Genomic DNA, 18308 nt, shown 5'->3' with positions numbered 1-18308 from the left:
GCCTGTTTCCACCACAGAATAAAAAGGGATACATGTATTTTTTTTTTCTTTTTTTTCCAATTCTGAAAATAAATAAATAAACAAACTCAGAATTGTGAGACATGAACTAGCAATTCTGAGAAGAAAAGTCTGAATTGTGAGATTAAAAGGTCAGTTTCTTTTAGGTTTTATTCTGTGAAGGAAACTACAGAATGTAAACTCAGAATTTTGAGGGGGAAAACTTGCAAGAATTGCAGGAAAAAGGTCAGAACTATCAGATAAAAAGATAAACTACCTTAATTGCCTCTGTTTTATTATTTATTTATTTTAATCCTGTGGCAGAAAGGGGCTTCTATACTTAAGGAAATGCAAAAAATAAAATAGTAGTGGTATATAAGGTACTCAAAGATTATTTAAAGAATACCATGGTACTACCACATAATTCCTAAATTAAAAAATACATATAATGCAGTGCATGACATTAAATATGTATGGAAGCCTGTTTTCCACCACAGAATAATAATAATAATAATAATAATAATAAAAAGATAAATGTGATTTTTTTTTTACAAATAAAATAAAAACTGCAATATATAAACTCAGATTTGTAAGATATACACTAGCAATTTTGAGAAGAAAAGTCTGAATTATGAGATTAAAAATCAGAAAAAAGTTTTTTTAGGTTTTATTCTGTGATGGAAACTACAAAATGGAAACTAATTGCCTAATTGCTTCCATTTTATTTATTTATGTGTTTGTTTATTTATGTATTCATTCATTTCTATATATTTTGTGGTGGAAAGGGGCTTCTATACTTACTTAAAAAAATGCAAAATATAAAATATAAAACATAAAATATGTTTGGTGTATATGGTACTCAAACATTATTTAAAAAATACCATGGTACTACCACATAATTCCTAAACTAAAAAATACATTTAATGCAGTGCATGACATTAAATATGTGTGGAAGCCTGTTTTCCACCACAAAATAAAAAACAAAAAAGATAAATTAGATTTTTTTTGTACGTTTTGCAATTTAAAAAAATAAATAAATTGCAAAATATAAACTTTTATGAGAATTATGAGATATAAACTAGCTATTCTGAGAAGAAAAGTCTGAATTGTAAGATTAAAAAGTCAGAATTTATTTTATTTTATTTTATTCTGTGATGGAAATTTAGATTTTTGATAAGGAACAACTCGAAAGAATTGCAGGAAAAAGGTCAGAATTGCAAGAAAAAAGTTGCAACTACCTTAATTGCCTTCACTACTATTAATAATTTTAAAATTAAATAATTTTTTTATTTATTCTGAGGTGGAACAGGGCTTCTAACTTATTTAAGGAAATGCAATGCATTATATATTTTGTTTTATTTTGGGAGAAAATATACTATGGTAGTACCATGGTATTCTTTGAAAAACTTTTATCATGCTAATAACTAAATTACATATGTAATGCAAAACAAACGTTACAATTAAAAAAAAAAAAAAAAAAAGATACAATGACTCAGATTTGGTAAAATATACTACTACAACCATGGCATATATAAACATGTAGCAGCCTTTGTAAAACGAATCTAGGTCTATATTTCAAATCAGCAGCTCATCTGAAACACATGGCGCGATTATGGACAATTATCCAGCACTAGTGCTGACTTGTCGAGCAGCGCTTTCAGCACCGGCGCTGTTGTTCGTGAACTGCATGTGATATTATGTTGCAGGTCAGAAACAAACGCGCATGAGTGTCGCTTTAACACCTCAACATCTGCTACGCCATCAATCACGCGTGTCACGCTGCAGACGGAAGCTGAAGGGGCGGGTCCAGTTGTCACGTGACTCATCATTACCCTATCAGAGTGCAGGGAGCGCTTGAGTGACGTAGGCAGGGCGAAATTTGAACGTCTTTTTCCGAGCTGCCGTTGTGAGGACGGGAAATAAAGAGGACGGACAGAAACAAACACCGGATTTATATGGCGATCTTTAGGCGTTGTTGTATTATTTAAAATGCGGTTTAGGCGCAGCGGAGGCGGGAAACGAGATATGAGAGGAGTTTGGTGACTTTGATCGGTTGTTTTTATTTATACGTGTCAAGCGGAACTCTGAGGGAAAATAAGCTAACGTTAACGTTAGCCATCAGAGTTCGTCAACGTTTATTTCGCTTGTTTTTAAATCTAAAACACCTTTTAGCGTATTCCCTCTCAAATCGAGCCGCTTTGAAACGAAATAATGAAGGTTTTGGAGAGAAATGTGGTTCGTCTGGCCGTTGTTCAGCATCTTCGGTCGGTTTATGGAATAAAAATTAAAAACTGGAACAAAAACAGAAACAAGCAGACATCGTTGAACACGGTGAGTTCATGAAACATCACGAAATATTGGTTTTATAATAAAAATGCAGCTTGTTTTGTCGCTTTATGGCGGTGTCTCAAAAGTTAGTGAGCTCACTAAGTAGACAGCAGCATTTCTGGGCAACGTAATTCAGCTATGATTAAAAAAAATGCTGTGTATCTGTCACATTCATTACTAAACAGGCATATGCACATCTTAAAATGCTGTCTGGATATGCAGATCACTAATTATTGTAACTTAATATCTGTGTTTAATTATTAATGCACAATAGTCATTAGTTGGAATTATTTTGTTGCATGTTTTTCTATTGCTGGGTCACAGTTACAGATATTTATTTGTTCAAATTCTATCAAGATGCACCAAATTGTTGATCAACTTCCTGTACATGTGGTTTTTGTCATGCAGAGATGAGTCAACACATTTAACACAAAAATGTGCAGTGTTGGGGAGTAACTAGTTACATGTAACGGAATTATGTAATTTAATTACAAAATAAATGTAATTGTAATTAGTTACAGCTACTGAGAAAAAATATGTAATTAAATTAGTTACTTTTAAAAAATGCCAGTAATCACAAAGGGGGTTACATCTGAATTTTTTCACACACCCACCCCCACTTACAGATTTAATTTACTTCTTTCAGAAATTGCATTGACTGCTCTAAAATGAGACACCAATGTTTCAGGAGTTTAGGACACAGAATAGGACACATGCTTATTCAATAACTGTTTTATTTCCTGTTTGGGTTTATGCATAAACTTTATTTTTTAAGATTGTTTTTTCCAAGCCATTGTTAGATGCCAGTGTTTTCTGTCATAATGCAAACATTTGATTTCAAACCCAGTATCACAGCTATTAAACTATTTCTTGTTATGATGTTATTTATGTTATGATCTTGTTATGACATGTAGTGCAACTGCGCTCACGGTGACCCGAGTTCGATTCCCGTCTCGAGGTCCTTTGCCGATCCCGCTCCCCTCTCTCCTCCAGCTCTTTCCTGTCATCTCTCTAAAAAACAAGTCTGAATTTGTGGTGGCCGTGCTTTAAATTCAGTTATTACACAGCTCAGACTCATTCAGGGCAACTTAAGTCAGTGCTATATGCTTGATCATTTTTCTTGGCGGAAGCTTTGCTTTTGGTTAGCTAATAAAATATTAAAGCTTATTTCAGTATTATGTGGACAATTTCTTAATTCTGTCATCCTGGTATTGTGGACTTGCTCTATTGTTTCATACAAACGCAGGTGCTGCCATTTTTTTTTTTTTTGTACACTGTAATGGATTATAAGATAACTAACAAACTAGTACTACTACTTAATTATTTATGCGGTGTAAGAAAAGTGGTATGACTGCACTGTATCCCTAAAATGCCTAGTTTGAACTTTAAAACTAGTTTGCTAGCAACTGATTTCTTCATGGAAGCTTTGTGTTCAAATATTTCAACTCAGATCAGTGTTTCGTGTCTAATAATTTTGACACGAAACATCTAAATAATCTATCAAGCAGCTGTGTAATAAGTGAGATAATGTACATCCAGCCAGTTGTTATTGCAAAAATAAAGATGTATATTATCCCTTACTTATTATAATCTTAATTCAAGTGATGAAGGATTTTGAAAGTCTGACAGTAATCAGTGTTGAACACTACTGTAAGGTTCACTCTGCCTGGTTTAAATGTTTCAAAATGATTAACAATTGAAAATATTAGAAATTTAGAAAAGTAATCAAAAAGTAATTAAAAGTAATGTTACATTACTTTAATAAAGTAATTGAAAAGTTACACTACTTATTACATTTTAAATCAAGTAACTTGTAATCTGTAACCTATTACATTTCCAAAGTAACCTTCCCAACAACTAAAATAATGTGTCAGAGAACACTCTTCATTAATATATTGCTGCATTAACATTTATAACAGGTCTGTGTTTATGGCTTGTTTATTGGCTGTAAAATCACACAAGGAAATCTGATTTAATTACAGTAATGGTTAACAATGCACAGTCAGTTTGATTCAGGTCTTATGAGATTCATTTGTGCCCTAGAAAGTCTGTTTGGCTCCTCTGATCGTTTCTTCTTCAGGTCAGCTGTGTCAAAATGACATGAAGGGGAAATGTTGTTGATTTTCAAACGCACAGAGCTTCCCTTGTTCATGCAGTCCGTGTGTGTGCCGCTCCATCATTACCTGAACAGATCTTTCTTGTCTTTCTAGGTGAGGGTGTTTGGGGTTGCGCTTGAAAGTCTGCCACACTGTCATGTGCTAGACTACGGTGATGTACCCTGGTAAGACTGAGTCAAACATTTACATACATACAGATGCATTTCAATAGAAGTAAAACAAACCTTCCTGTGAAACAAAGAAAGAATACCCTGGTTAATTTGAGACAAAAACAACTGAGTGCATGTCTAAACGGCACCATTAATCAGCTGTTTACAACATCCTGAGGTGAAAAGATGCATACGCCCTGCAGCAATTCCACTGGTGTGAATGGCTTTAAATGGAGCTGACTGACATACATGATTGAAGTAAAGTTGTGTGCAGCACAGACATGCATTACACTAAAATACAGTTAAACAATGCATATAAATGGCAAAACATGTAATTAAATGATTTGTAACAAATTCATATTTTTTTAATATTTATATTTGCTATATTTTAATTAAATGTTTTTAATTATTTTATAATAGATCAAATATAATTTTTACTTTTTTTTTAAATATAATTTTTGTACATTTTCATTTTAGGTTTTTTTTATTTCCATGTATTAATTTATCATTTATTTCCCTGTTTTTATTATACTTTTATTATACCATTTATATATTTGTACGCATTTACAATACATTTTATAATATAATATTTATAATATATATTATTTATAATATTTTTATAATTTGATTTACACTTTTTATTTATACTATATATATTTATTTTTTGTACATTTGATGTTTTATTATATAATTTTCGTTTCAGTTTTTACAAATTTTCCCAATATATATATATATATATATATATATTATTTATTTTCATGTATTTGCAGTTTGCAGCGTATTTTCATGTATTTGCAGTTTATATATAATTTTTTTTTTTTTTTTTTAAAGTATTATTTATTTGCCCTGTATGTGTATGTAGAGTTAATGTCTCGATCTCTTTCAGCTTTATAGTAGATGTTTGTACGAGTCTCATGGAGCATTTGGACACAGAGGGCCTCTTCAGAAAGTCAGGCTCTGTTGTGCGGGTCAAGAGCCTCAGGGTGAGTGATCTCTGCTTCGGTTCATTGGAGAGACTCTGACTGGTGACATTATTTAACAACGACCGTATTGTTTTGACCCTGTAGGCCAAACTGGACCAAGGCGAGGACTGTCTGTCCACTGCTCTCCCGCTGGACGTTGCTGGACTTCTAAAGCAGTTTTTCCGGGAGCTTCCCGAGCCGGTTCTGACCACAGACCTGCACAGTGCTTTCCTGAAGGCCCAGGAGCTGCCCACAGAAGAGGAGAGGACCTCAGCCACGGTCCTGCTGTCCTGCGTGCTGCCCGACAGGAATTTAAACACGCTGCGTTACTTCTTCAGTTTCCTGAAGGCCGTCTCCCAGCGGTACAACGCCAAATGGAGCAATGTCTCTGTTTGTCTCAAATCTCTTGTTATGCTAATTTATGGCTTCCCTCTGAATAGCAAATTCTTTTCAGGAGCAGTTCAGAGGTTCTTTTGTGTTTAAACACATGTAAAGTGTCTGTGTGTGTATTGCGTTCTGCCTTTCAGATGTGCTGAGAATAAGATGGGCAGCAGTAATCTCTCGGTCATCTTTGCACCCAATCTCTTTCACTGTGGAGATGGCGGGGACAAAATGAGCAGCAGCACAGAAAAGAGACTCAAACATCAGGCAGCAGCTGTGCAGTGTCTCATAGATAACGCTCAACACCTGGGTATGTGCGCCTTTGTTTAATTACATAATGAAAACATTTGTTTATTAAGCACATAGAGGTTTGGACTTATCTGTCTGTTATCTGATTCGTCCATAAAGTAGTCAGTCAGTTCAATCTTGCTGAACATAAAAATAGTGCAATTTAAAAGTTTGCACAAATGCATAATTGAACTCATTTCACGGTTTTCATCAATTCATCAACCACAGTTTGTGAATCCCTGATGTAAATACATCACAGCCCTGCATCATATTTGCATCGTATTGTTTCTTACTAATTTTATGCTGCTGGTTCAAAAGTGTCTATAGTGTTCTTTCACAAAAAAATATATTTTATTTATCTTAATAAATATGTAAAAAAATAAATGTATAAATATTTCTATTTTCTGTTTCTATTTATTTATTTTAAAATCTAAATTGTTTTTTCCCTCTAACCCTTACTTTCTCACAAAATATGATGCATTTTGTAGCATTTTTGCTTCCAACAATGTTGGAAGGTGAAGAAGTTTTGCGTTCTCCATTAATAAGCAGAAAAACACCACAAAGATATGATTACAACTATTTGATCAATTCTCAGCCCATTTTGCATGTATGAGTGGTTCTAAAGACATTAATTTAAGCCTAATCCTGACTTCCAGATTTATTTTTAAATAATACATTTTGAATATTTCTTTGTTGATGCATAATTTAAAGAAAAAAAACTCTACATGATGTAGTTTCTCCATTATTATTGTTATTTTATTATTGTTTTTAAATGTATATATATTTTTTTATAATTTATTTTATATTTTACATATATTTTTAAACCAGCAGAATTTTTTTTTCTCAAGAAGCATGCATATGAATTGGAATTGAAGCTTTGATGTTTCATATGCATTCGTAGATCTCAGTTTCAGTCATCTAATTCTGTGAATCGCAATGGGAGGAATTCTTTTCAAAGTGAACCCACCTGATAGAGCTGTTGTTGTTTATAGGTGTGGTTCCTCAGTTCCTGATGGAGAAGGTTCCAGCCATGTTGGGTTGTGATGCTGGAGTGTTTTCTCCATCGTCTTTGTCTCTAGAGGACAGTAACGCTCACTCAGACCTGAAGAAAAACAACAGACGGAGTTTAGGAGGTAAGAACCATGACTTGCCTTTGGGCGACATAACATGCCTTTGGGAAAATCACATCACATGACTGGTTTGAAGGAAGGTGAATACACTCAATAATGATTTGAAGGCATATAATCAGAGTTTATTAGTTGAGTGAGTTTGTTTTGTATTCCAGACATGGTAAATGGAGCTTTGAATAGATTTAAAACTAGTAGAACCCCAACAAATACCCCTCAGTCTGATGGAGCAGGTGGGTAAATGTTCTCATCAGACTTCACTGCATGTAGATCAGCTGCAACTTCTCCTCTTCACGTCCTACATGTAATGAACACTTGCTGTCTAGTTGAATTATTGAGTTTAAGATTGCTTTGTCTGTGCCTGCTTTCATGCATCATGTAAATGGGTCTCTGCTTGTTCTTGTTTTACAGCATGGATAACATACAGCAAGATATTTCTTTTTCAGAGCTTATAAGAATGTTTCTTCTACATTTGTTCAAATGATTTCTGCACAATTCTCAGTCAGTCTCTCAAAGCTTTGTTTGTCATTCTGAATCTTTTGCTTTAAAATGGCTTCTCTGTTTAATTTAGCTTCAGTCGAAGCATTTATCCTCTCGATCAGCAGTTTGAAATGATTACAATTTAGTCTCTTCTGCTTATCAAGGCTGTTTACTTGACCAAAAATACAGTAAAACAGTAAAATATTATTAAAATTTAAAATGTTTTCTATGTGAACACCTAGTGAAATGTAATTTATTGCTGTGTTCAAAGCTGAATTTTCAGAATCATTTTAACATGTATATTCACATAGAAAACAGCTGTTTTAAAATTGCCTTGATGAGCAGAAGAGACTTCCCCCCCAGTAATAACTCTTCCAAGTAAACAAGTCTTTCCCTCAGTTTTCTCCTTAGCCACTCCTGTCATCATGACTCCAAACTCCAAGCGTAAACTTCCTCTGGAGTCGGCACAGACCCATCACGGCTTCTCCAACAAGAAACGCAGGTCCATCAAGAAGAACCTGGGCCTGGAGCTGTTCCCAAACACTTTGTTTGGAGGAGTATCTACACCTGGATCAGGTAAGATTTATGCCATGTAGCTCCAGGACTCTTGTGTGATGTGTTTTTGGGCCGTTCTGTATGTTCATCTGTTGGCATGGTCTCTCAGCACACAGCGCAGCGGGAGCTCTGGACTCGTCTCACAGCGGTTTACTGTCTTCTGTGGGCAGAAACACTCGTCTGTCCTGCAGCTCTGCCAGGAGGAAGAGCAGACGACTGAGAGACCACAGCGTGAGCAGGTACGACACACAGTGATATTCTCATCTGAATTTGTAGCGAGTATCAGGTACATTGTCTACTGTCGTAGTGTAGCGACATATGAAGCACAACTCAGACAGAAGCTGCTTTTAAACCAAGCAGCTTTCTATTGGTCAACACGGCTAATTTGCATGACCAACTTGAACCCATTGCGAAATCTGGGTAAAGAAATCTTGCAAAAGTCCTGATTGCATGAATTCCTACTGAAACGACTAGATTTTGCCAAACAACAGTAAATGCAACTGCATTTTTAAGCTACAGTGATTCAGACTGTACACCATGTCCTCAGCAGCTGGTTGCATGATTTCTATGTTTTAAGCATCAACAAAATCTCATTTTATCCACATAGCATAGTTATTGAAAAAGATGCACATAAAGTGTTTCGTGATTGCGAATTATTATTTATTTTTTTTTTTGGTTGCTCCACAGTGTTTTTGCTTTTAATGAGAATGGAGAAAGTTGCTTAACTTCATGGCACATCTAGTTTCACTGGGATGTTAAAGGATTTTGTTTAGTGATATAAGACTTGGTCATGGTGTCAGGTTTTTTTTTTAGGTCTTACACTCATTAAGTCATGGCAATTAAATGTTAAATGCAAAAAAAATTATATTCCACTGTGGTTTTGTCTCTCTTTTCAATACAAATACCTTAATATAAATACCTAATTACAAATAAATGTACTGGAGATGCAAAGTGAAGATATTAAGTCTTATTTTATAAGAAACTAAACCAAATTAAGTGCATTTATGCATTAAAACAAGAACAAATTTGTCAATGAGGTATGAAACCCGCTTTTCCTTAAAATTCAGTTGTTGTTTTTTTTTTTTTTTTTTTTTACCCCGTGTTTTAATCGTAAACTCACTTCATTCTTGATCAATTTCTCCAAAGAAAAAAAAAAGTCATATTGTTTCTCTAGTAAATGTATCTTGATTTAAGAATCCTTAGAAAACGTTGTATTGGACTGTCTCGCTTTTAATGTATGTAGAAAACTCTCTTATGAAGTGAACTCACTTAAAGCGTATAATTTTGTCAAAAAAAAGTTTCAGAATTTTTAATCATATGTTAAATGTAAAAATCCTGTGTGTGTGTGGGTTTTTTTTTTTGTTGTTGTTGTTTTTTTTGGGGGTTTTTTTGTGCCATGAAAATAGCCTAAGATGTTAACATGTCATTAATGAAAATACTACTACTAAGAATCTTCCATTTGCACTGGAAAACAAGACAAAAATACTGAGGGAGAAAAGCAGTTTTTACAATGTCATCAGAAGGTACATTAAAAGTTATTTATAATTAACTGAAAGTTTGTAGGAAGTTGCGTTTTCAGAACATATTAATGTGTTCTGTTCCCTTTCATTTATTCCTCATTTTCCTTAATTGTGACCCTGGACCACAAACCAGTCATAAGGGTCATTTTTTTTTTTTTAAATGGAGCTTTCCATTGATGTATGGTTTGTTAGGACAGGACAATATTTGGTCAAGATGAAACTATTTGAAAATCTGGAATCTGCAAAAAAAAAAAAAAAAAAAAAAAAAGAGAAAATTATCTTTAAAGTTGTCTAAATAAAGTTCTTAGCAATGCATATTACTAATCAGAAATTAAGTTTTGATATATTTACAGTAGAAAATGTACAAAATATTTTCATGGAACATGATCTTTACTTAATATTCTAATGATTTTTGTCATAAAAGAAAAATGTATCATTTTAACCCATACAGTGTATTTTTGACTATTGCTACAAATAAACCTGTGATACTTAAGACTGGTTTTTGAAAAGGGCTTAAATTAACCTTCATTAAACCTGCATAAACCCTATTTCAGAACTATTGTTTTTGTCTTTCATACCCATTTCTAATTATGATTTGTCTCTCTGGTGGGTTTCAGAGTTGAATCGGGGAAGGCGGGCTGTTTCTCGCCCAGAGTCGCTAAGAAAGAGCCTGTGAGAAAGTCTCTGCGTCTGCGCTTCAGTTTGGGCAAATCCAGCCGAGAGTCTGTAAGTTCAGATACATCATCTCTGTCAACCTCCACCAGAGACTGAACAATCAACCGCTTAAAAGCCACTCTCTGATATGCAACTGTGATTTGCATGCTTATAAATTGCATGATGCTCATCTAACTTTATATAAATAATATATATTCGTGGGGAAATAATATAGCACTTTAAGAAGTTATGTTAACAGAATTGAGGGCTTGTGTTTTATGAATCATGAGTACTGGGTGACTCTCGTCTCTCTTGCGCCATCTAGTGGCAGTGTAATGTAGGTACATGCTGCTATTAATGATGCAGAAGATCTGAGGAGAATATAGCAAAATCAGTCCATAATCAAAATATTTTAATGTATTCTTTAACTGGTCTTGATTTGAGGGTTTTGCTCATGCATGATTTGCATTTTATGAAAAAAGAAAAGCCGCTGCTATCCTCATCAGCTGCTGGAACTGTTGCTTTTAGCAATCAAGAAAATAACAATTTTACACTTGTTAATTTTATGACACTAAGGTGATGTGATGTGATGTGTTTGTTCTAATCATTGTGTTCTCAATGACTTGCTTAATATTGCACATGTTGTCCAATGTTGTAACATTGTGACTTTAGAAAAGGAAATATCTATATTGTTTTATATAAAACCTGATATTACTAAAATATTTGTAGAATAATAAAATGTTTTTAGAACAAACAAACAAATATTAATATTATATTAACCGTTTTTATTTTCCTAATTAAAATGTATCCTTGTGGTTTTGGGTTCTTCCTTGCCATGACATGGTCATTATTTTCTGCATGTGTATATGCTCAAATAAAAAAGATGATTGACCAGAAACGCTTTTACTATCAGTATTTCTTCTGTCTTAATTCAACACTGACATGATTCAAACAATCACAAACCAATGAGTAAAAAGCAGCTGCCTCTATTTCAACAGAACGTCATTACACATTCACAACTGGGGCCAAAGGGGTCAGAGGTCATAGGTTGGCGCCTAGCAACACAAGAGAGCTGTTCTGGGTTTCACTTCACCAAGGAGCTCAGTCCGGCCGTTTTGAACAAGAGCCCCTCCAAAGGTCAGTATGGTTATTTCCATGCTTTTGGGATTTTATTACATTGCTCAAACTTTCCTACACGCTTGGCTAAATTCAGCTTTGAAAGCAGCGGTTGTGCCTGCAGGAATATTTCAGGTTAAATACAGTTATGCATTTACGGTGGACGTCTGTGTGGCTTTGCTTCATGGATTTTCAATTTTAAGCCAATGATATTGTGTGTTCATTATCATGAGGCCACAGATGCTGGACAGAACATGTATTGAACCTGTAATATTACTCAAACAAATACATATTCTGAAGTTTGTTTACCTATTTTTAAAGTCAGTACGAAATCAAAACTCATCCTATTTGGGTTAATGGACATTTCTGATCTTATGAACAATGCATGTCATCCCAAAGACAATTTTTTTTTTCTGGTTTATGTTAAAATCACATTCTAGACCTCATTACAAAAGTAATGCGTTACAATATTCCATTACATTCTAAAAAAGTAACTAATTATGTTTCTTAGTTACTTTTTATTGAAAGCTTATGGAAAGTGTTACGTTACTTTTTAAAACTGGGCAGGGCTTGCTTGTTTGTTCTTAATATAAAAAATGTGCATTACTTGCAATGCGTTATTCCTAACACTGATAATTACAATTTATTTGATTGCTGTTATTAAAGCTGAATTTTACACTAGTCTTCAGTGTCACATGATCCTTCGGAAATCATTCTAATATGCTGATTTGCTGCTCAACAAACATTTATAATTATTAGCAGTGTTAAAAACAGTTGTGCTGCACAGTATTTTTGTGGAAACCGTATTGCTTTTTATTTTTCACGATTCACAGACTAATAGAAAAGTTCAAAAGAACAGCATTTATTTAAAATAGAAATCTTTTGTAAGATTATAAATGTCTTTACTGGCACTTTTGATTAATTTAATGCATCTGTGATAAATAAATCTTTCTTACCCCAAACTTTTAAATGGTAGTGTAATGATTTCCACAGAAATATTGTGCAGCACAACTGTTTTTAACATTGATAATCAGAAAAGTTTCTTGAGCAAATCAGCATATGTGACGCTGGAACACAAAACCAGTCATAAGGGCCAATTTTTTGAAATCATCATCCGAGTTAAATAAATAAGCTTTCCATTGATGTTTGGTTTGTTAGGACAATATTTGGCTGAGATGCAACAATTTGACAATCTAGAATATGAGGGTGCAAACAAATCGCCTTTAAATTTGTCCAAATAAAGTTCTTGGCAATGTATGTTACTAATCAAAAATTAAGTTTTTATATATTTACGGTAGGACATTTACAAAATATCTTCAGGGAACATGATCTTTATGTAATATCCTAATGATTTTTGGCATTAAAAAGAAAAATCAATAATTTTGACGCATACAATGTATTTTTGGCTATTGCTACAAATATACCAGTGATGCTTAAGACTGGTTTTGTGCTCCAAGGTCACATATTAGAATGATTTGTGAAGGATCATGTGACACTGAAGACTGAAGTAATGATGCTGAAAATTCAGCTGCGCATCACAGCAAACGATTACATTTTAACAGATAGAAAAGTGATTTTTTTAAATTGTAAAAATATTTCACTGTTTTTACTGTGTTTTTGATCGAATGAATGGCGAGAAGAGACTTTTCAAAAACATAAATCATGCATGTTTTGTTTTCCAGGCTCCAAATTCATCAGTAAATCAGAGGATAACCTTTTGACCCCGCAGTGTGATTCTACAGACCACAGGAGCTCATGGAGCGGCGACACTCCTGACGTCGGCCTGACCTTCCCAACAAATTCATTCTCAGAGACTCCCGTGAGCATCTGCATGAAGAGCAGCTACCGCTCCGAGCCCACCATCATCGTGAGCAAACCTCCGACGACCAGCAGCGTCATTCCCAAAAGCCTTTGCTGCGCCTCCAGTGACGGCAGCGCTCTGGATTCATCCAGTGACGAACGCTCTCACACTGGACCCACGCTACTAAAAATCAAAGAAGCTTTCCGTGAGTCTGGCAGTGACCTTCACAGCATCGTTAAACAGCAGAAGCACGACGAACCGCAAGACGACCTTGGCGCAAACTCCGAAGTGCCTTCGGAAACCTCAGACAAATCTGAATCCAGCGAATCGAATGATCACAATGTGACGTTCGGCCAAATTGAGATCGTTCCTTTGTCGCCTCTACATATAGACAGCGCTCTGTTTGACGGCGGACCGACACGGTATGTGGAGACCAGCGCTAACGGGTCTCTGTGTCTTGAAAATGAAAGCCACTGTTTCCTAAAAGACGTCACTGGAGATTGCAGTCAACTACTCAACGCTTTAGACATCCAAAGCCCTGTGACTTTCAGACTGGACACTTCCAGCAGGGTCCAATCAACTCCGTATGCAACAAGAACGCAAGCGAAAGCCAACACGTCCCTGCCGAGTGAGCTCAAAGAGGTAGAGAAGACCGATGCTCCTCAAGATCAAGCAGAGACGTCACAGAACCGCCTTGAAATGCGCCGAATGAAGGTCGCCGAGCAGATTAAACTCTTCAACATGATGACGCTGGATTCACCCAAAGCCACAGTGGTCCGACCTCCTCTAAAGTTCCAGCGGACGCCGGTTCGACAGTCTGTTAGAAGGATAAACTCTCTGATTGGAGATCGGAAGGACACCAGGATGGGATGGTGCGCCGCCACTCAGGTAAAGGCTGTGAGTTTAGAGAGCGGTTTGCAAACTAAACCCAAACCTCCAGTTCCTCCAAAGAAACCTGCTGTCAAAGCGCTGGAAGACGTCACCAATAAAGCACCAAACAAGACAAAGGGTGACCAAGCCAATAAGAACGCTGCAAATGAACGTCCCAAGTCTGTCCTGCTTCAAGTGTCTGAAAACGATACCAGTCGCTATAGAGGTTCACCCAGAAACCCTCTTGTGGAGGGAAGACTGCTGTCAGCGATGAAACCCATTGATTTATAAGTTGCTGTAACTTTAAACGCTTTCTTTGAACTTGTGTATTCAGGGGTCTTAATTTATTTCGCTACGGTGAGCTTTGATTGTTTTACAGGTGAATGGTGCGATTGATGTTTTTACAATATTAGAAAATTGCTGAATTTGTTTCAGCATATGGGTTGGATTTGAGTCACAATCTGAAATCCATAAGTACGAGTATCTTAGTTTTGCTGTAAGTGAAAAGACGAGTCTATGAACGTGTAAAGAGTGTAAGAATAGTTCACGAGTGTATTTAGAGTGAAAATGGATGTTTGTAAATTAGATCAGAAGAGGCTGGATTTGGGAAGTGTCTTATTTACTGTTATTTATGTTTTATGCAAAAACTTGATTTTTCTGCTAAAAGCCTTAAAGACAACGTTCATGCTGTAACTCATTGAAAAGTATGTTATGTTAAGCAGTATTATGGTCTAATGTGGTTTATTCTCAATGCTGTTATTTTTCACCCATTTATGAAGATGTTCTGCTTTTGTACATGAGGTTGTCAAACTAAACTCTTTGTGTTTAAATGATGTTTTGAAGTTCATTTCTTCACCACCTGGTGGCGCACTTTGTTCAGCAGGGGCAAGATTCAGTATTAAAGTTCACTGGTCTTACGTCACACTATTTGAATGGTTTTACTGCCAAACAATACACAGAAAGATAGTTGGGGGTGAAGGTAAACTTGACTTCAGTCTGTTTATTATAGTCTGAAGCTGATTTGATAAACTTGAAACCAATGCAATACTTTGGCATGAATGAGAAGAGTTAAATCTAGGTTATATGTAAACTTTTCAGCATGAACGCGTTTCTTTTTTTATAATATACCCTTCTATCATGCGTCTGAGTTTTGTTGCATTTTAGTGGTTGATCATGTCAAGATTTACTGATTTACATAACAACTAGTTAGGATTAACCTCCTGTTGTTCAAAACTGGGTACAACATTCATGTTGGAGGTCAGATAAACCCACATTGAAAAGATTCATATAAAACCAAAACATTTATTGTACACTAAAAATATATAATATGTGAGAAATGTAATAATTTTCATCTAAATATTATTTTCATCATGTTAGGGGTTAATTTGACCAACACATCTGAACACATGACTACTTTAAATATTAGTGAGTAGTATAAATATGATTGTCTAACATTATTTATACTTGGTGTAGGTAGTATTTATTGCTATTTGTACTTTCCTTGCCTTTTGTGATGTCTTTTTCTCAAGCCCTTGTAAGGCTGAAATCAAATGGGGTTTTCACTTATTTTTTTCCTCACTTAACAGATCCACAAAGCTAACAACCAAAACCTGATTTTTTTGATTGTGAAACTCAACTCAATAAAGAGACTCAGAAGACAGGTCTTCAATTTCATAAGTTCTCATGTGTTTCATATTTGTGAAATAAGTGTCATAAGTATAAATTTCTTGAAATCGGACAATATTTGGCCGAGATAAATCTATTTGAAAATCTGGAATCTGTTTCCAAAAAATCAAAATATTGAGAAAATCACGTTTAAAGTTCATAAGTTCAAAAGTCCAAATGAAGTTCATAGCAATGCATTTACTAATCAAAAATTAAGTTTTGATATATTTACGGTAGGAAATTTACAAAATATCTTCATGGAACATGATGTTTACTTAATATTCTAATGATTTTTGGCATAAAAGAAAATTTGATAAATTTGACCCATCTGATGTATTTTTGGCTATTGCTACAAATATACCGATGCAACATAAGACTGGTTTTGTGGTACAGGGTCACAAATGAGCTTTCCATTGATGTATGGTTTCTTAGAATAGGACAATATTTGGCCGAGATAAATCTATTTGAAAATCTGGAATCTGGTTCCAAAAAATCAAAATATTGAGAAAATCACCTTTAAAGTTGTCCAAATTAAGTTCATAGCAATGCATTTTACTAATTAAAAATTAAGTTTTGATATATTTATGGTAGGAAATTTACAAAATATCTTCATGAAACATGATCTTTACTTAATATTCCAATGATTTTTGGCATCAAAAAGAAAAATCATGAAACATGATCTTTACTTAATATTCCAATGATTTTTGGCATAAAAGAAAAATCGATAAATTTGACCCATCCGATGTATTTTTGGCTATTGCTACAAATATACCTGTGCAACATAAGACTGGTTTTGTGGTCCAGGGTCACAAATGAACTACCCATTGGTGCATGGTTTGTTAGAATAGGACAATATTTGGCTGAGATACAACTATGTGAAAATCTGGAATCTGAAGGTGCAAAAACATCTAAATACTGAGAAAATCACCTTTAAAGTTGTTCAGATGAAGTTCTTAGCAATGCATATTTCATAATCAAAAATTAGGTTTTGATATATTTACAGTAGGAAATTTACAAAATATCTTCACGGAACATGATCTTAATATCCTTACAATAATTTTTGGCATAAAAGAAAAGTCTACAATTTTGGCTATTGCTACAAATGAGCTATTTAAGACAAGGGTCACATTTTAGTCTCTGCCAAATTAAAATAAAGGTTTTCTGCGTCTTACCCGATTCTTTGGTGTTGATTTTTGGCAAACTGTATTGAAGCCAATAGGGAGTAAATCATTTTTGTACAGCCTTTTCAAAACACATTGACGTGTTGAAACTTTGCATGGTTATTCGTGACCCCAAATGAGAAACATTCACCAAATTTCAAGAAGAAATAAATAGTTTAACCAGTATTTCAAGCAGTTTGAAAAATCAAGGCCGCGTCAAATTGACGCGCAACACAATCAAGCTGCTCCGATTGAGAAATCATCACGACTTGTGTGAATTTCTGGACTCGTTTTCCCTCAAGACAGATTCAAACACACACACAGTGTGTGAAGGATGGCAATTGAAATGCTTTCATCTCCATTAGAGAGGATTTGGAAGAATTTGGCCTTGAGAAAAACGCAAACTAAAACAGTTGAGGACAGAAGAGCTTATTAGATCCTTGTACATGGATCATGTATATGTGGCAGAAAGCGATGCTGTGGCGTGTTTTATAAACGACAAAACGTTCATATTTGTGGTCAGTTGTTTTGTAGCCAAGAAAGGGAATAAATGAGAAACACATGCGGAGAATAAACTGACGTAACACACCAACTCTAAACAATTATGAACTGAATTAATGGCTCCGAATCGATCAAACAAGAGCAGATGTGTTGCTAAAGAGTGCGCTATAGTGAAACAAATTAATAGCAGCTTATTTCTCTCTTAAAGGATTAGATTATACAGAAATAAAGATTCTGTCGTCGTTTACTCATGCCGCCTCATGTCGCTCTTCTGTGAGGAAAAACGGCCCAGTCGCTCGGTGGACGGACACTTTGACAATAAAAGTGTCATAAAAACAGTTCATATGACTCATATGATATATTGCTTTAGTAAAATGATAGTTTTGTGTAAAACCAAAGCGGCCGTTGCTGTTAAACCGCCGCGCTCGTGTTCGATTTAAATTGGCGCCTTTTGGACGTCCGGCGGGTTTCGCTTGTCACGTGGCTCAACACTGTTGAGATTTGAGGAAAACTTGATTATCATTACTCAAAGATTTTTCTTTTAAACATTAAAAAAAATAAAATAAAATAATAATAATAACTAAAATAATTAATAATAATAAATGTGTGATGTACTCAATATTTATATTTTTTACAT

At 34.7% G+C, this 18308-nt stretch overlaps 1 protein-coding gene across 2 annotated transcripts; it reads left to right on the top strand.

The window, feature by feature from the left end:
• The first annotated feature begins 1876 nt into the window (after nucleotides 1-1876).
• arhgap11a (Rho GTPase activating protein 11A) lies at nucleotides 1877-15175 on the top strand. 2 transcript variants are annotated; one of them, XM_051132599.1, is made up of 12 exons: nucleotides 1877-2328; nucleotides 4536-4606; nucleotides 5478-5574; nucleotides 5659-5915; nucleotides 6081-6244; nucleotides 7215-7355; nucleotides 7508-7582; nucleotides 8229-8405; nucleotides 8494-8623; nucleotides 10522-10630; nucleotides 11557-11695; nucleotides 13357-15175. In XM_051132599.1, the coding sequence occupies exons 1-12, from the start codon at nucleotides 2209-2211 to the stop codon at nucleotides 14634-14636; spliced, it is 2760 nt and encodes a 919-aa protein (XP_050988556.1). In that variant the 5' UTR covers nucleotides 1877-2208; the 3' UTR covers nucleotides 14637-15175. The 2 variants fall into 2 exon arrangements, with proteins under 2 accessions (XP_050988556.1, XP_050988557.1); XM_051132600.1 differs by lacking the exon at nucleotides 7508-7582.
• The last annotated feature ends 3133 nt before the right edge of the window (nucleotides 15176-18308 follow it).

Source organism: Labeo rohita, chromosome 17 (assembly GCF_022985175.1).
Source record: "Labeo rohita strain BAU-BD-2019 chromosome 17, IGBB_LRoh.1.0, whole genome shotgun sequence".
Taxonomy (NCBI): Eukaryota; Metazoa; Chordata; class Actinopteri; order Cypriniformes; family Cyprinidae; genus Labeo; species Labeo rohita.
Note: the sequence above shows the minus strand (reverse complement) of the source record. Positions and strands in the feature narration are given on the sequence as shown.

Coding starts and splice junctions, on each gene's coding strand:
- arhgap11a (XM_051132599.1), top strand. CDS start 2,209: ATGAAGGTTTTGGAGAGAAATGTGGTTCGTCTGGCCGTTGTTCAGCAT. Junction 7,356..7,507: donor CAACAGACGGAGTTTAGGAG/GTAAGAACCATG, acceptor TTTGTATTCCAG/ACATGGTAAATGGAGCTTTG. Junction 8,406..8,493: donor AGTATCTACACCTGGATCAG/GTAAGATTTATG, acceptor ATGGTCTCTCAG/CACACAGCGCAGCGGGAGCT.